This window comes from Centropristis striata, chromosome 11 (genome assembly GCF_030273125.1).
Source record: "Centropristis striata isolate RG_2023a ecotype Rhode Island chromosome 11, C.striata_1.0, whole genome shotgun sequence".
Classification (NCBI taxonomy): domain Eukaryota; kingdom Metazoa; phylum Chordata; class Actinopteri; order Perciformes; family Serranidae; genus Centropristis; species Centropristis striata.
Window position 1 is genome coordinate 26338555 of NC_081527.1, and position 18718 is coordinate 26357272.

At 38.3% G+C, this 18718-nt stretch overlaps 1 protein-coding gene across 2 annotated transcripts in view; it reads right to left on the reverse strand.

Moving 5' to 3' along the window:
* Positions 1-18718, reverse strand: part of efr3a (EFR3 homolog A (S. cerevisiae)) — a 186311-nt gene that overhangs the window by 62476 nt on the left and 105117 nt on the right. For both annotated transcript variants that reach the window (XM_059345426.1, XM_059345425.1), the window contains one exon: positions 18087-18236. In XM_059345426.1, coding sequence (XP_059201409.1) covers positions 18087-18236 — 150 coding nt within the window. The remainder of the gene's footprint in view (positions 1-18086; positions 18237-18718) is intronic.

The window sequence follows — 18718 nt, forward strand, 5'->3', positions numbered from 1 at the left end:
TGATCAGATCCCTCTCCTCTTCCACAGTCCAGATATGGTCTGCTCCCCGTACCGACGCAAGATGGCGACGAGTGTAACGCTTAACTCGATGCTTCCAACGGGCCACAAACCAATGGGTGACATCACGTTGACTACGTCCATTATTTATATACAGTCTATGGTTTTACCTAAGCCACTAGCTGACATTCAGTTTCAGGATGATAAGAGGATTATTTCATTATTTAAAGTAGAGAATACGTGTGTGTTTCATCAGGCAGTCAGCTCTGAGGAGGTTAAAGAACGAAGGTGCAGAGGAGCTGAGATGTCAGTGATGAAGGGAATTAAGAAAAGAAAACAAGGTCAAAGAAGTCTGCAAGGTGGCTGCCTTAAAACACAGCAGTGTGTGTGTGTGTGTGTGTGTGCGCGCGTGTGCTGTCGAACAACACAAGCAAGCATTTAATTGTGAAACAAGGCGAGCTTTTCTCCACCTCTGCTTTCTGCACGCTGCCCACGTTCGCCCTCCCTGAGAAGCAATTAACAGAATCAAACGCCCTTGACCGCGGCTTCCCACCGGGTCCGCTGAGGCTCGATTAGAGAACCCACAACACACCACCATGGGGCAAGCTGACCACGGCGGTGTCGGGGAACAACATTATCTGGAGCAAATTTGTGAGCGTGAGGGAAGTAAAAAAAAACAACAAGAAAACAAGGTTCTTTCAGCGGAGCAGTTATTCCCTCAGAGGCCAACATGGAACTGTGTTTTTGTGTTGGGTCACACTGTTAAACTGACAAGACTTCTGGGTCCTACAGGATGCTGCTGGGCTACTGGTCAGAGGTAGGTTCAGGCTACGTTTACACGAGGACGGTCTGAACAGAAGACGCAAAAGTGGCGTCGCGTCTTCACTTTTTGTTCCTCGTTTAGACGAGCATTTTCGGGAGGTAATCTGCGTACATACGGTGACGCAAAAGTGTGTGAAATTCGATTGTATGCATGCCAGGCGGCATCACTTAAAGCGATAAGAGCATCTTTGGGCATGCAGAAGTTTTCACGCCACACATTTCCATCAGCTACTCCTTCCACAAAGTTATCCACCATCCACTAGATCTCCCAGGTCTCGTTCACAGCCGTCTGGCTCGCCTCCGACGAATTGCTGCATCCAAAATGTGATAGAGGTAATTACAGATCCTTCTCTGTTCAGTAATACTATCTCTACATATCCTGTACATTTGGTGGAAAGACTCCTGTAAGTTTATTAGAGCTGCCAGAACAGCTTGAAGGTCCGACGCATGGAAATAATCCCATTGGAGCATGTATGTGACGTAAACGCGTACGTGACGTGAGCAGATCTGAGCAGAGTTTTGTGTCTTGGCAGTGTAGATGGACACGCTACGGTGGAGCGGATTACAGTTTTCCAAACGCCGTCAGCGTCTAAACGAAAGGCACTTCCCATACAATATTTTGTCGTTTTTACCCGCAAGCGTCCTCATGTAAACGGGGCCTAAACCTGCTGATTGACCCGGTGAGTAGCTGGAAATCTGTCTGAACGTGAGAGTGACCAGTCATCTGCCCTATCAAATAAAACACGAGCTCAGCAGATTTGTCTGGTTTCTTGTCAGGAGTTTTGACCTTATTTTTGCAGTCTAAGCTTAGAAATACCCAAAGATTCACCAAATTCATTAAGGCAGTAGTTCTCAACCTTTTTGAGTCGCGACCCCCAATTTAATATACATGTTGTCCGCGACCCACGCTCACTGAACAGAACCTCACACGCACAGTTCAGATCACCCAAAAAAGAAACAAAATGACCAAAAAAGACACAAAATGACAAAAAAAAGACACAAAATGACAAAAAAACACACAGAATGACCAAAAAAGACAAAAAAAAGACCAAAGAAAGAAACAAATTGATCAAAGAAAGGAACAAATTGACCAAAAAAGACACAAAATGACCAAAAAGACATAAAATGACCAAAAAAAAGACACAAAATGACCAAAAAAGACATAAAATGACAAAAAAACAACAACACAAAATGACAAAAAAGACATTAAATTACCAAAAAGACTAAAACACATGAACACTTTAACACAGTGGAAACAGAGCTGACTTCCAAAATGATTTGGCGACCCCCAGAAATCATCTCGACCCCAAGGTTGAGAATAGCTGCATTAAGGTATGTCCTTGGTGGATCATAAATTTATGTAAAAAACGGTTGTTGAGTTATTCTCATGTCCATAATGTCTCAGAGATCCCAAACATTCCCAGTAAATGTTACATTTTGCAGTCTCTAAAATGAAAGAGAAACAACTTCCTTGGTTCAACTGTCATTTAGGTATGAACCTGTGAAAGCAGAGGCAAAGGCAGCAGACAGAGGGAGGAGCAGTGAATCACACACGGTGTGTTTTCACTGCCGTTCTGCTTGCTGTGATTGCACGGAGCTGTGTGTGATTGCAGACGTGTGAACCAGGCAACGTGACAATGTGATGTATGATTACAGATGACAATCATGATGATTACTGTGCAGTTTGGACTCTTTACTCGGATGATTGGGAGGTGATGCCTTTCTTCAACAGGCATACCACTCTTTTTTTTCCTCCGGGACATTTTCAGTGAGCTGGAACGACACTGATAAAACTCCTCAGAGTCTCTTTAAGAGGTCATTACAACCTGATGCTGATCCACAAAACCTCTCACTGACATCATCTCCAGAACAACAATGGCACAACCAGTGTCTCCCTGACAGCCACTCATGTTGTCTTTAAAGGGTCGTTCACCCAAATTACAAAAGACATTTTTCCATCTAGTGGAGTGTAGCCCGGCAGAACAGGTTGCTGTATAGATATTTTTTTTTTTTATTAGCTGAGGCACGCAACAAGTAACCTGACAATCAGACTGAAATGCCATTTGTCATTGCTTTCTTTTTTTGAGTTATTTCAGTAGTGATGAAGGTTATTATAGTTAACAGAAACTAACGAAATAATGAAAACTAGAATTGAAAAAACATTTTCGTTAACTGAAATCAAAATAAAAACGAGAGTTTTTAAAACAAAACGATAACTAACTGAAACTGTATTGTGTGGTTACAAAACTAACTAAAATTATAGTGAAAATGTCCTTCATTTTCGTCTTTTGTCACTTTTATGTTTGAAGCGCTAATGCAGCCGACAGAAAGATTTCATAAGCTAGCAAAGCCGTAGCATAATAAAGTGTTTAATGACATAATTTACAATGCACAAGAGTTTGCAGGAGCTCTGTTAAACATGACTAAAGAATATGAGTAGGGTTGCAAAGAGGTGGAAAATATTCAACATTTTTTAAAAAATCATGACGTTTCAACAGATTTGTAAGTAGAACTTCATCCAGTTTTGATTATTTTTATTGAAAAATCAGTTATGTCATTGAACAAAAAAAAACATGAATGTTGACTTTAATATTACTCACCCACCTCCAACCCCACCCATTCAAAAGTAAATGATGCTAAAATATATTTCCCCAACTATATTTAAGTTCCAATTAAGGGCCAACCTTCAATTTTGTAATTTTCCTGTTTATTCCATAAGTTTTCCATTAATTCCTATGTCAAGTTTCCAACTTTGGAAATTCCCAGTAATTTGCAACCCTAGCTGTGAGATGGACTAGTGAGAGAGTTCCCGTTCGTGTCTGGCGTGATAATGTTTAATTTAATATTGTACAACAAAATGGGACCAAATCTTAAGCTTGTGATAACTACAGACAAAATACACATCATCACAAATTACACATCTGCATCATGTTGCAGGTATTTCAGCTTACTTTTAAGCCTTATATCGCAATCAAATCACAGCTAAATCCATTTATATGGTATGCATACTACTGCAGGAGCACCTTACTGTCAGTCATCCAACAGTTTCTGGAGAAGATGATGAAATTCCCCAAGCTGTGTGCACCTCCAGATGATATTATTAATGCAGTCATGGAGAGTCTCGTGTGAATAACATTAATAAACATAAATTGGATCCTCTTTGAATTTGAGAGGTTAGACCCCAGGGCGCTTAAATGCTAACTTATATCAGGGTTTAAGAACGCATTCCTGTGACAACCTGTACATGTTCTTTAATCCAATGCATGCGTCGCCATTTTTTGGTCATTTTCTACACTGTAAAAATGGTGAAAAACTGCTAAACCACGACAGAAAAAGACCATAAAATGATAAATGGGTTAAATCAGTTTCAGTAACAATGAAACACTGTGAATGTATATATCAGCTAAAACAGTATTTTTTACATTTTCTTTTTGAAAAATACATTACTCCACTGTAAAATACTCTGGCACCTTGTTTGTAACAAAAATATACTGTAATATATATACAAGCATCACTGTAATTTTTGCATTTATTTTTTGTAAAAATACTTTTTCTCACTGTAAAATGTACGAAACATCATATCTCTAACAAAAATATTCTGTAATATTCAATGGTAAAATCTTAAATTTTTGCAGTATTTATGAAGTATTTTCTTGTCAATTATATGACAGAACAGCGTTTCTTTTGATGGAAAAGAGTTTCATTTTTTACGGTAAAATATGAAATCAAATGACAATCTTGAATGTGAAATCAACAGTGCTAATAACATTTTACCGTAATATTAGAAAAAGTTGCACAGTATTTATTACGCTAAAGTTCTGGCAAACACAGCTGCTGGTTTTTTACCCTAAAAACAACAGGGTTTTTATACAGTGTGGTTTGAAGGTAAATATTGATTTGATTTAGATTTTTCTTCTGTTCACTCACTTTGCATTTGGTTAATTGACAGAAATAAGCTATTAAGATAACCGTTTTTGAATGCATTCTTATTTTACAGCATTTGTTTACACCTGACATTTTTTTTTTTTTTTTTTTTTTTACAGTGTAATGCCTCCTCCAAAGCTCTGGTCAATTTGTCAAAAATTTATCCAGCAGCTGAAACAACAGAGGAACAATTTGAACTGCTGGACAAATCAGAGATCAGGGCCTGGTTAATCACCAGAACAAACCTTTGAAAACACAGATTTCTGCACTGCTACAATGTACCAGAGCTGATCGGACAAATATATTTTGTTGTACTTTAGCTAAACTGATCATTTAAAACAGGCAAATAACTTAAATTAGTCAAGAAATGTACTCAAGAATGGTGAAGAATAAAGAAGATAAAAGTGTCCATGGAATGGTTTTGTAGAACTGTGGAGACGAGTGATTTGGTGGATCTACGTTCACAGAAATTGGGAAATATAGAAAATGAGAAAAATCTAGCCAATACATCAACGACTCCATTTCAGATTTCAATATTTAACGATGTGTCCTTCCTGTTTAACTTCACACATCCTGCTTCTCCTCCTTCAAACATCAGACTTCAGATGTGAGTGAAGGATGGGCTCATTAAAGTGCAGGAGGACCATTAGTTGGGTGTTGCTATTAATGCAGAGAAAGATGTTCCCCGAGGTGATGAACACGCCGCGGCTGGAGGACTATATGTGCCGTGATTATATATGGATTATGTGAAGGCTCGACTTCCATTTAAATCACGGAAGATTAAATGTGCTGATTGGACTGTGAGGAGCAGGAGAAGGAGGAAAGAACAAAACTGAAGGAAATTACTTTTTCTGTTTCCTTTTAAGAAACACAAAAAGATGTCAGAGTCTGCAGTGATGGGGGCTCTGGAGTTGATCCCTGCTGCTCCATATTTCCAGAGCAATTTTGAATAATGGTGCGAAAAGGGTTTTTTTTCAGTGACTGCATGGGCACAGATATGTTTCCAATGCATGAGTAACCCATAATAGGTTGCAAGACAGTCAACACAGAGAATTTGGGTGATCCTTGTCAACTCATGAAGTTGGAAAACATATGTGATATTTCCTGGGTGCCCCCCAAAAAACAAAAAACGTCAAAATGGGACTATGGGCAGACCAGTCAAGTTCTTCCAGAACAAACTGGAGAAACTGTTTCTTTAAGGAGCTGGCTTTGTGCACAGAAGGAAAGAGAAACATTTCCCTTTTTGGAAGACATGTGGTAAATGGTAAATGAGCACTTATATAGAGCTTTTATCCAAAGCGCTTTACACTACACACTACGCTCATACACACATTCATACTGGTGGCTGAGGCTACCAGGACACACTGGTGCCACCTGCCACCATTGGGAATTCATTCACACACCGATGAACGCAGCATGGGGAGCAATTTGGGGTTCAGTATCTTGCTCAAGGATACTTCGACATGTAGGCTGCCATGGTCAGGGATCGAACCACCAACCTTCCGATCACTGGACGGACGCTCTACCAACTGAGCCACAGCCGTCCAACAGAACCTCAAACTGCAGCATCCAAAATGGTCATACAGATAAATCAACACCTCTCTAAAACACTTTCAACTAGAAAAGGTCACCGAGTAGAGTGCAGAGCTCCGCCAGGCGTCCAGAATCTCCTGCACAGCAAAGCTCTGATCGACCTGAACTCCATGTAACTCCTGAACTCAGAAAACAAGCGGATTCACATGACTTAAACGTCACTACTGTTATTCTTCAGACGGTCTCTGACAAGGTAGCGAATCCATAGCCTAATAAATTGGTTATTGATATAATTTACAATCTACAAGAGTTTACAAGAGCTCTCAAAAACAGAACTAGAGGTTGTGAGGGGGACTAGTGAGAGAGTTCCTGTCCGTTTCCAGCGTGATGACGTTTAATGTCCCAACAGTCTCATTTGGCCACTTGTTAGCAGCCGCCTTTTTAGGGACACATTAAAATGCTTGTGTTAACCCCAGACCTTTATTTCAAATCACAGCTAAATCCATTTATATGGTATTAGAGATGGTCCGATCAGGTTTCTTGGGACCGATGCCGATCACCGATCACCTAAAGCCTCACCGATCCGATTACCGATCGATCACATGGGACGATATTAACATTTATATTTTCCTCTTGTTTTCCCCCCATCAATTCATCCACTCATGCACAGGCCTATATTCTTTATTTTATGTTAACCTTGTAATCATATATTTACTAGATACTATAGATTATCTAGATTGACCTTTATGTATTGCATAGCAGTAACTTTAATATTCCTTCATAGCAGCAGTGGCACTGTGGAAAACAATATGCCAACAGGGCCTCTATAGGGCAGTCAAGAACAGGCAAGAGCTTCATGTTGAAAGTTCACTCATTTATTGATACTATCAATTTTAAATGGCTGTATTTCTCACTGCGAGGGTTGTAGGACTGTGTGCTCTCTATTGTTGTTTGCAGGAGAGCCCGTGGGGTCGGCGTTTTTTTCTTCTTTTCGCTCATCTGTTTCAGGAAATCGTTGTGTTCTGTTGTGTTCTAAACGCTTGCATGAATTGCAGCTAGCGTGTGATAATTGTGTTACTTAATTCCAGGAATAAACCAGTACTTGGGTTTAAGCCAGTCAGCTAAACCTACCCTGAGAAACCTGGGTGTCATCTTTGACAAAGACATGTCCTTAGTGCAACACTGCAAACAGCTGTCGAGAAATTGCTTCTTTCAACTGAGAAAAATCTCCAAGCTCAGGAAAATGGTGTCACATAATGACTTAGAACTCATTATACATGCATTTGTGTCTTCTCGGCTAGACTACTGCAATAGTTTGTTTTCATGTCTAAACAAAAATGAGCTGTTGCGTCTGTAATTAGTGCAGAACTCTGCAGCAAGAATTCTGACCCGCACGCATAGGATGACTCACATATCCCCTATTCTTAAAGCCTTACATTGGCTCCCTGTCTCTTTTAGAATCAATTTTAAAATTCTGGTCTTAACATTCAGAGCCTTACATGGCCAGGCTCCACCCTACATATGCAACCTGATACAGCCCTACATGCCCACTCGGGCTCTGAGGTCTGCAGATCAGAATCTGCTTATGGTTCCGTGCACCCGTTTTCGAACCAGAGGTGCTGGAGCTTTCCAGGCTGTTGCTCCCATGCTTTGGAACAGTCTCCCTCCCTCACTGCGCTCAGTAGATTCTGTTGTCACTTTTAGAAGCCAACTGAAGACATTTTTATTTGTTCGATTAGTTGCTTTGGGGACTTCTATGGTCGTTTAATTGCTGTTGTTTTGGTCTTTAAAACTTGTATGTACATTTTTATTTTATTTTTATGTTATTTTATTTTATTCTTTTCTTATTTATCCTCTGTTAATGTGAAGCACTTTGTGACTTCTGCGAAAGGTGCCATATTAATAAAGTTTACTTACTTACTTAAATCGGACTTACTCAATTCGAAAAAGTTCCATATGGCAGACGATGATGATGTTGTGGGTGTGTGTGGGGGCATGCAGGCTGCGTGAGCACAACACAACTCTTCTTCTTCGTGTTAAAGCGGCAGCGTTTCAGCGCACTACCGCCACCTTTGGATCCAGAATGTATATCATCATAACAAACACTTGTAAAGCACATGTACGTATAATGCGAACGGATCGGTGATTTTAACCTTTGATCTGATTTTTCGATCGATTGTTTTTTTTATCATATCGGGCCGATCGATCGGCGTCATCCCTGTATGGCAGGGATGGTCAACCTGTGGCTCCAGAGCTTCAAGTGGCTCTTTAGGCCGCCTGCAGGGCTCTCCGTGGCTGAGACAAAATATATATATTTTTTTACATTAAAATTTTAATTTATCAATGGTGTAGACCAAAAACTGTTTGTATTATTCAATTGCAAAATTGTATAGCCTTTTTACAGCATATTTAAAAAGTTTTAACATTTAAGTTAACTAAAATGTGCTTCATAGCTTACGAAAGTCTCCAGCCCGGCGCGTTAACCTTTAAGTTTTGCCAACTTTGAGTTTAGTTTTGAGTTCCCCTAGATAGACTAGTTTTCAAAATCATATTAATAAATGCTCAATATGACCATTAATAATGTTGGTAGGCTAATTTACACTTATAAGGCTGTTTAATTTTCATTTTGGGCTCAATATAAGGTTTGCGGCTCCGTTCTGCAATTTTTTCTTTGCTTTTGGCCAACAGTGGCTCTTTAGTTAGTACAGGTTGCCCACCCCTGCTATATGGTATACATGCTAGTGCAGGAGCACCGTACTGTCAGTCATCCAACAGTTTCTGGAGAAGATGATGAAACTCCCCGAGCTGTGTGCACCTCCAGATGATATTATTTATGCAGTCATGGAGAGTCTTGTGTGATTGATTAATAAACATGAATTGCATCCTGCAGTTAAACCTGTCGGGCACCAAAATGAGAACCGGTGCACGTTATAACCTTCATAACGGGAGGAATGATTACAGAAGGGTTTATTAGACTCCTGAGGGTTCAGTCTGGCCTTCAGGTCTCCTGAAGGACACATAGTGATGATGCTCTGCCTTCTCAATCAGCTTGCTGAACATGTTTCTGTATTGTTCCAGGCTCCGATGTGCTCACACGTCAACATCAAACTTATTTGAACTCCATTCACTTCCAGCAGAGTACAAAGGGAAACTTGCAGGCAGCTCTGGCATCGTTTAAAAAGAAAAGTCCCTTTTTCATGTGCTAATAATGTCCACAGCTGGTGAAGGTGGTTCTCAAGGTGATTTCTTTGATGCGGAGCGTGTCACTTCTCATCAAAGAGAGGCCTGTTGTGCAAATTCACGGTTTAAAAGCAGAAAAGAGGGCACAAACTTGTTTTTTTTTCCTCCATTTTTTTGGGAGCCAATATTTATGTTTATATAACCCCCACATGTTCTCAGCAGGTCTGACACATTTCAGCACTCTAACAAAGCTGCTCTGCAAACAGCCAATGACACATTTCTCACTGCCTCTGCAGCATTAAAAAAGCCAGCGGAGGATGTGACTGCTGGCATGGAAGGATGTGTTTATGAGCAGGTCTCTTTGTCTTCTGTGTCTCCTGCTCTGCTAACACACTGTACAGGTCCCTTACATGACTCCCAGGTTAGACACCATCCTGCTGATAAATACAGCCATTCACAAGTTTGGGGAATAAAACAACAAACACTGCAGGTTTCAGAATATCTTATACAAAACTCATCTTTGCAAATGTTCTATAAAGAAATAAATCCCTTCATGTTATTGACAGGCATAAAGTACTTCAAAGTGAAACACTTAGGGTTACTTATCAAAAATAATTACAAATGAAGAAATATGACTTATTGTAACCCTAAAAACTCACATCTTCAAATCCGCCTACATCCACTGATGTATTTTCTACTTTTTTTTTTTTTTTTAATGTAAAGCATCTTTGAATGTCTAGAAAAGGGCTAAATAAATGCAATGCATTATTATTAGTAATGTTATTATTATAAGATCATATATTAAAATATTATTACATCAATATATATATATATATATATAATTAATATTTTTAATAAATAATACATTTCTATGGCAATTGACATGAGTGGGCGGTGTGGTGACACAGTTTAAAATGAGGGATCTCAAAATTTATGAGAAAAAAATGCAAGAGCGCCATGTGAACATAATAAACAAAATGTCTAATTTGGGGAAGGAGGACAGAGAAGAAGGAGAAGGAGAAGGAGGAGGAGGAGGAGGAGGAGGAGGAGGAGGAGGAGGAGGAGGAGAAGGAGAAGAAGAAGAAGAAGAAGAAGAAGAAGAAGAAGAAGAAGAAGAAGAAGAAGATAGTAAGGGGTGCAATAAAAGATGAAAAAAAAAACTGGATCCAAAAATAGATTTTTGTTCACATGGAAACCACCCGAATGAGACGGAGAGGAGACAGGAAGCCACGGTGAGAGAAAGGGGGAAAGAGATGATTAAAAAGAGGAGGATAAAAGTGATGAAAAGGGAGAGTATGTGAAGAACAGAGAGGAAATAAAACATGAAAGAGAGTAGAAAAAATAAATCTATATTATGTCTATAGTATCGGTTCTGTTTGACTCATTTTTTATCATTTAATCTCTTTTTCATGTCATGTTAGACAGGTCATCTCTACAGAAAAGCTTCTTGATCTCAACACAACTTTCAGTTTAAATAGTAATGAATATTAATTTTTTTTTTTTTTTTAATCTCTGCATTTGTATGTAGAAAGCCCCCTGTGATTGGTGGAGGTTGAACAGGTAGAACTGCACACACTGCTGTATGTTTTCCAGGTAGAAAAATAATAATGTAACTGATGTTTACTTTTTAGTCTAGATGTAAATACAACATGGCCTTGCAATGATGCTAAATGGTATAATAATGTATGCAGGGTTAGAAATACTACAGACTATAAAGATGGCAGCATGTCTCTACTTCCGTTCACTGTCGAAATGAAACCCAAACATTCCGCCCATACAATCACAGCTGTCAATCATAATATCACCCCCCCTTCTTATAGCATCAAATAACTAATTAAAATCAAGCATAAATAACCATACTGGACTGAGCTAGTCTAATGCAGGTGTGAAAAATGCCTCGAAGAATTAATGCTCCACTGTAAAAAATGTCTGTAGATTTTACGGTGAAAAAGTGCTAAACCATGACAGTAAAAGACCGTAAAATGATAAATGGGTTAATTCAGTTTCAGTAACAATGAAACACTGTAAATGTATATATCAGTCAAAAAATTTTAAATAGATTATTCCACTGTCAAATACACTTGTACCGTGTTTGTAGCAAAAATATACTGTAATATATCCCTGTAATTTTTACATTTATTTTTTGTAAAAATACTTTTTCTCACTGTTAAATGTACTAAACACCATATCTCAAACATAAATAAACGGTACTATTTAATGGTAAAATCTTTAATGTATGCAGCATTTATGAAGTATTTTCTAGTCAATTATATGGCAGAACAGTAGAGACAAAACTTTTTATTTTTTATGGTAAAATATTGAATAAAATCGAAAACGTGAAATCAACAGTGCTAATATCCTTTTACCATAATATTAGAAAAAGTTGCACCGTATTTATTACGTTAAAGTTCTGGTAACCACAGCTGCTGGTTTTTTTACCGTAAAAACAACAGGGTTTTTTTTTTTTTACAGTGTAGTATATGTTCAAACCATGGTTTGAAGGCAAATATTGATTTGATTTAGATTTTTCTTCTGTTCACTCACTTTGCATTTGGTTAATTGCCAAAAATAAGCTATCAAGATCACTGTTTTTGAATGCATTCTAATTTTACAGCATTTGTTAACACCTGCCTAAAACTTTTGCACAGTACTGTATATAAGCAAGATATGAACGACCTAAAATGACAAAAATCTATTCTGTGCTTTGATTTTTTTTGCATGGCTCGTGTCCCATACATCAGATGAAGGGGTTATTCATGACCTCACTTGGGGAGATATGACATGCATCTTTATGCACAGGCTGTGGTCAGAGCATTAAAAATACAGCAGGATTTTCATTTCAAGAACCGTCATTATAAAGCAATAACCAATTTCATCATAATGTTGTACTTGCCAGATTATTGCAAAAAAAAATGTACTTTCATGTCACTTTAAGTTTTCTCTTACTTCTGAAACAAAACATATAACCTTGTTTATGTACATGTAAGCACAATACTCTATACTGCCCTACAAAGTTTAACTGCAGTAACTACATTTTTGGTCGAAATTGAGTTATAACTGAAAAGGAACTCCATAATATCTGTTTGATCTTGTGACAAAGTTTAAGATTTCAATGTTGCTTTATTTCAGATAATGATACAACAATTGCAGTAACTCAAACTCAAAACCAAAGCAAACTGCAGTACGTTCACTTTGACTGTGATACAGTGTAGCCTTGTGTGTTGAATCGTGAAGACAAGAATAGAAATTATAAGTTTATTTGATAGGGAAATTATTATGTAGATAGTGATGAAGTAAAAAAGTGAGATAACCTTATAGACTTAATACTATAAAGTAATGTTATATTTTAGTCTTTGTTTTTTAATTGTTTAGTTGTTAAACACTTTTAAAAACACTTCTAACAAAATCAAATTAAAAATGTTTTTTCACCTAAAACAAAATATAAAAGCTGAAAGAAGACAACAACATTGTAGTGGCTGCACTGTTTGTGCATTACTATTAGAACCTTTTACAGCAAAACCAGAATGCAGTAACTACATTTTTGGGGTCAAAGGTCAAATAAATCATCGTGATTTTTATGCATTAAAATAACATCATCAATAAATGTAGAAATAGGTGTCATATCACTTACCTAGCTATAACTCGTTTGGCTTGCCATTAAAAAACGTTAAAACAACTTAAAAGCAGTTTTTCTCAGTTTTACCATTTTCATAGTTACTGCAACTAGGTTTTGTAGGGCAGTATAGATATTACATTTTTCATTTGGAGGCTTTTGTTCAGTTAGTCCAGAGCAGTAGAAATGTATTGTTTCTGTAAAAGAAAACACAAAAACGAGCATAAAGTGCTGTATTAATTTTTTGATTTGTAGTATTTTTGCCTGGCGGTGAAGTCAAGTGGTTTAATCTTTGTATAAATATGTATTTCTTTGGTATTTGTTGTGATATGTGGGGAGATAAGAAGAGAATAGAGAAGACAGGAGTCAATTCGAGAACAAAGAACAAAAAGAGAATAATGAGAAAAGAAGCAGAGGAGTGAAGGTGAGCTGACAGGTGAAATGCACAGAGACCAGCGATAAGCTTCCTGTCCTGCCTCCATCATCTTTGCCATAAATCATCGTGGCCTCAGACGGCTGGAAGGGGAGCGGAGCTCTGAGGAGACGCAGAAAACTCGTCAGTGTGACACATCACCGGGATTTCCTCCCTCACCCAGACTTCAGGCCGGGGTTAGAGGACTGAACCCATATAATGAGGTCTGAGGCGTGTGGAGGCGTGAGGAGAACCAAGACTTTAATTCCCGGGCTTTCTATTCCTGCAGTCGACACTCCACGATCCAGAGCGACTTACAGCAGGTCTAACAGCAGGATTTACTTAAGATCCAGACTTGCACAGCAGGCAGCCAATGTGGAGGTAAAAGGTCAGACCAAGAAATCTTCACGTTTTAACCCTCTGGAGTCCACGAAAGCGCCGGAGCACGACTTCTTCATGACGTCACAACGTGAAAACTTCAGCAGCATGGAACCCTGCTGTCAGCTGAACTCTAAAGTTTTTTTACTTTTTTGCAGATATTTTTCTAATTTAGCTTTGTGCATTTAGCATTTGTAAATTTTGTTTTTTTGCATTTGCATTTTGTGTTAACTGTTTTTTTTTGTTTTGTTATAATTTCTTTGTGTTTTTATCTGTGTTTTTTGTAATTTCTTTGTTTTTTTGTGTTTTTTTTGTGTGTTTTGTATTTTTATTATGTTTTTTTGTAATTTTGTGTGTGTTTTTGGTTTGTTTTTCATGTTTTATGTTTTAATGTGTTTTTTGTATTTTTGTGTGTTTTTTGTGTTCAAAATGTTGATCCAGTAAGTCAAAATGAAAAAAATAATCAGGTCATATAGGTGAGGTTGAGCTGAAAACAATGATACCAACACATCATGGTAAAGATGTTTAAGTGGTTTATATACAGGCAGAACGAAAAGGAGTCCAAAACCGACAACATAGCCCCAAACTCTAAAGGGTTAAGTAATGTGAATGCTTAGAATTCTAAGGATTAATAATAATAATAATAATAATAGTACTGTTACTATATTGCATTTTTCGTTTGACTATTCTGCCGTTTAGGCTAGAGATCTTGTTGGTTAAAAATGATCTGCTCAGAACTTCTCCAGCTTCCACCGTAAACACTGGCTTCAACAACCTCCATGTTTACTTGTGTACACAGCGTGCTGCGTGATGTCTTTGCTTTTGTTGTTCTGCAGGGTCATGCAGGTCAATTCAGGACTGTGAGCAGGTCACACTGGAGCCTGAGAAAATAATTTGAACAGTCAAAAAAAAAAAAAATCTTATCGGAGCACCTGTAGTATGAATGTAGCCTACCAATATTTATAATGAAAAGGGATGTTGTCACTGCAGGAAATATGCGTCACCGTGCCAGTGCTCATCTGGAGGAAACTGGTGCTTATGTGAGAATCAAGTTCTTTGATTTTTCAAGCACATTCAACACCATCCAACCCAACAAACTCAAAAAGAAGCTGACAGAGATGGGAGTGGATCTTTCCTTCATCTCCTGGATCATAGATTACCTGACAGGAAGACCACAGTATGTCAGGTTGGAGAACTGTGTTTCTGGGACATTAATGACTAGCACAGGGGCTCCACAAGGCACTGTTCTGGCTCCATTCCCGTTCACACTGTACACAGCGGACTTCAAATACAACTCTGAGTCCTGCCACATCCAGAAGTACTCGGAGGACACTGCTATTGTGGCGTGTATCAGGAATGGACAGGAATCTGAATATAGGGATCTGATAAAAGCCTTCAGTGACTGGAGTCACAAGAACTATCTCCTACTGAACACCTCAAAGACTAAGGAAATTATCAGAGATTTCCGCAGACTCAAGCCCCCTCTTCAGCCATTGAATACCTGTGGGGTGGACATAGAGGTGGTGCCAAGTTCTAAGTAATTAGGTGTATACCTGGATAATAAGTTGACGCTAAACACTGACGCTCTCTACAAAAAGGGGCAGAGCCACCTCTTTTTCTTCTTGAAGCTCAGATCTCTGGACATCTGTAGTGCGATGCTGCAGATGTTTTATCAGTGTGTGGTGGTAGTGTGTTGTTTTCTGCTGCAGTCTGCTGGGGAGGCAGCATCAGACACAGAGATGAAGGCGGTTGGACAGACTGGTCTAAAGAGCTGGTTCTGTGGTTGGAGCCAGGTTGGAAACACTGGAGGAGGTGGTGGAGAGATGACCTGTCAACATGTTCCAGGCCATCCTGAAATACCAGATCATCTGCTACACAAAACCTTTATGGACCAAAAGCAGCAGGACGGAGAGATACAAAAGAGGCTGTCTCATTCTAACTTCCCCTTGGGGATAAATAAAGTCATTTTGATTTGATTGATTGATGTAAAATGTTAAATAAACCATGTATTAATGGCTGTGTCACTTAAATGATGGAGCTACGAGTGTTTTTCTGACACCAGCACCACTTCCCAGACTGACTGAAAACAGTGTTTGAGTGTTTTGCTGCAATATTAACCTTGAACACCCTCTGGACTTCCTAAACTCTCGGCGTTTACTCAAAGTGACAGTAAGGAGGAGAAGCAACAAGACAGCACACTGTACGAGCCATAAATCTCCTGCTGTCCCCAGAACACTGCTCACACATGATAAGAGAAATGTTTGGGAGAGGAATAAAAGATGCAGAGAGAGAGAGAGAGAGAGAGAGAGAGAGAGAGAGAGAGAGAGAGAGAGAGAGAGAGAGAGAGAGAGAGAAAACAGAGAAAGGTTTTTTTCAAACTTGAGCTATGATCAGATGAAACTCAAGGACAGGACAGTGGAGCCGCTTTGTTTCCCCCCCTCTCGTTGATAAATAAGGCATACAGTATGAAGACAAATAGAGATTTCGCACATTCCTATATTATATGTTTGTATATTGTCTGTATTTTTCACCTAATACATTTCAGTGTTGGATTTGTCAGTTCTGCAAATTTACTCTGTATTCAAACTTTGTCCATTGTTCTGATATGCAGTACAGTATTAACAGGAGTAAATTATGGAGGATCCAAGGAGACATGATGAAATATATGAATACATCTTAAAATACTTAAATGTGAGATTAATTCATTCATTAATGAACAGAATGAAATATGTGAATAGATCTTACATTAATTATTTAATGACACATTTAAATATTTATCTAAAGATGTATGAATATATTTCTTTCTGTCTACTTTGATCCTCCATAGCTAATACCTAGATTGTCAATATTATTATAAAAGGGACTTTGGCATATATGCTGCAGAATTTTCTCCATTTTCCTTTACATTATTTAATGCATTATAGCCAATAAAATAAAAGGCCTCATACACGATAAAATGTGGTGAATAATTTAATTTAATTTAATGCGATCAGCCTGTTCCGTCCTATCATAATCCTATCAGTATTTTTCAGGTTGAAAAACAATGAACAATGAGCTTTATTACAGCAGCAAACTGTGACATCTGATCTCTGATGTAGACAAGGCTGAGTGTGTGTGTGTGTGTGTGTGTGTGTGTGTGTGTGTGTGCAGTATGTGTGTGCAGTATGAGTTGTGGCTTTATGTTAATTAGGATTTACTTAGGATAGATTCTAACCCACTGAACCTAAACAAGCCATTACAGGGCATTTTTTACTCCCTGTGTCCTTGTATTTTACTGCAATATATAAAATCTATATAAATCCATAAGTCCTGCAGCTCAATGGAATCAGAACAATCATGGCTAGAAGTGGGAACAACTCAAACATGTCTTTGTGTAGAATAACACAGTTAGAATGACGCAATCACAAAAATTTAAATTTATCTGATGATTTTTTTTTTAAAAATAATAATAAATAATAATAAACATCATTTATATATAAAGACTTTTCCAAGTGCCCACAAGTATCATGATTGTTTAACAGTTCTCCACATATTGTACATACTGAAGTATTGTCATGTTTCCAGGCTCTCCTGTCCTCTTCTCTCTGCTCTGTGTAAATATATTTTTTTGAAGTGATTCTAACAGAAATATCACTTTTTTAAGCTTCGTTTTGGTCACTTTTTAAAACAGTGATGTAACCTATGATCTGTTTGAGGGCTGTTGGAAAGTTCAAATTCACATGATAATGCCTGTTTCTACAGTTTCTTTCTATGATGAATGGTGTATTTTTGCTTATCTTTCAAAGAAAATATGTTTCGCGGGGTAACAAAAAGAAGGTATTGTAACTAGAGATGTTTTGTAGATCCTGTGTGATTAGGAACATTTTTGATAAAACAGTCAGGTGAATTCTGGGATATGAATGTGAGCTGCCCGGGGAACAAGCACTCTTTTTCTTGAAGGTGGAGAAGAGTTTGATGTTGCAGGAGAAGTAGATTACTTCCCTGATTGCCTGGAGAGAAAAGGTGCCAGCTCTGCATGTATAATTGATTGACAGGGAGATTCTGTGTGTTGAGAATTTGGCCCATTAATAAGGTCATCTCCGAGCTAGAATCACCTCAGAAAATCAAATATTTTCTTTTAAGAGCGACCCATTTCCACTCTCAGACTGCAGAATAATGACTTCCAGTAAAGACTTTGGTTCCAGCTGTCCCAGACTGAACTCTATGTGTATTACTGTGTGTGTGTACCTGTCCAGGTCCTCGCTGTCCTGCATGTTGAACAGCATGGACGGGATCAGTTTGTCCATGTGCTGCGGCTCCCAGATGATGGCCTGCAGCTCATCGTTCACGGTCTTCCTCACCACACCCTGCAGGCCTTTAATCCCTGCCACACGGATCCTGACAGGGAGACACAGAAGTGTTAGATATCTGGGACAAGAGCTCCAAAAAATACTAAAACTGGTTAAGGATGGGATTACTAAGACTCTTACAGATGCATGTAATTTGGGTGTTGTCCGCATCCTTTTAGTATTCACTCCTAGTAATATTAAGTATGTTTTTTTAGTGAGTTTATTATGTGGTAGGTATCTAATAGTACTAAGCACGCCTGCATAGAACAAACAACAAAACAAAAAAACATCCTAATTGGAAAAGGAGCATCAATGGTTGTTTGTTCCAACATGATTGTATTTTCTTTAAACAAAGATCTGCTGTGCTTATGCAAGTGTGACTGTCCTTCGGAGCATGAAGACAACACTGCTCATTTGTTCAGATGTTGTTTTCTGATATGAAGTATTGTCACATGATACTGTCCTTTGGATTAGTGTGTGTGCAAGACTGAGATTTGTCTTCTGTCTCCATGAACAGAAGTATTTTTAGTT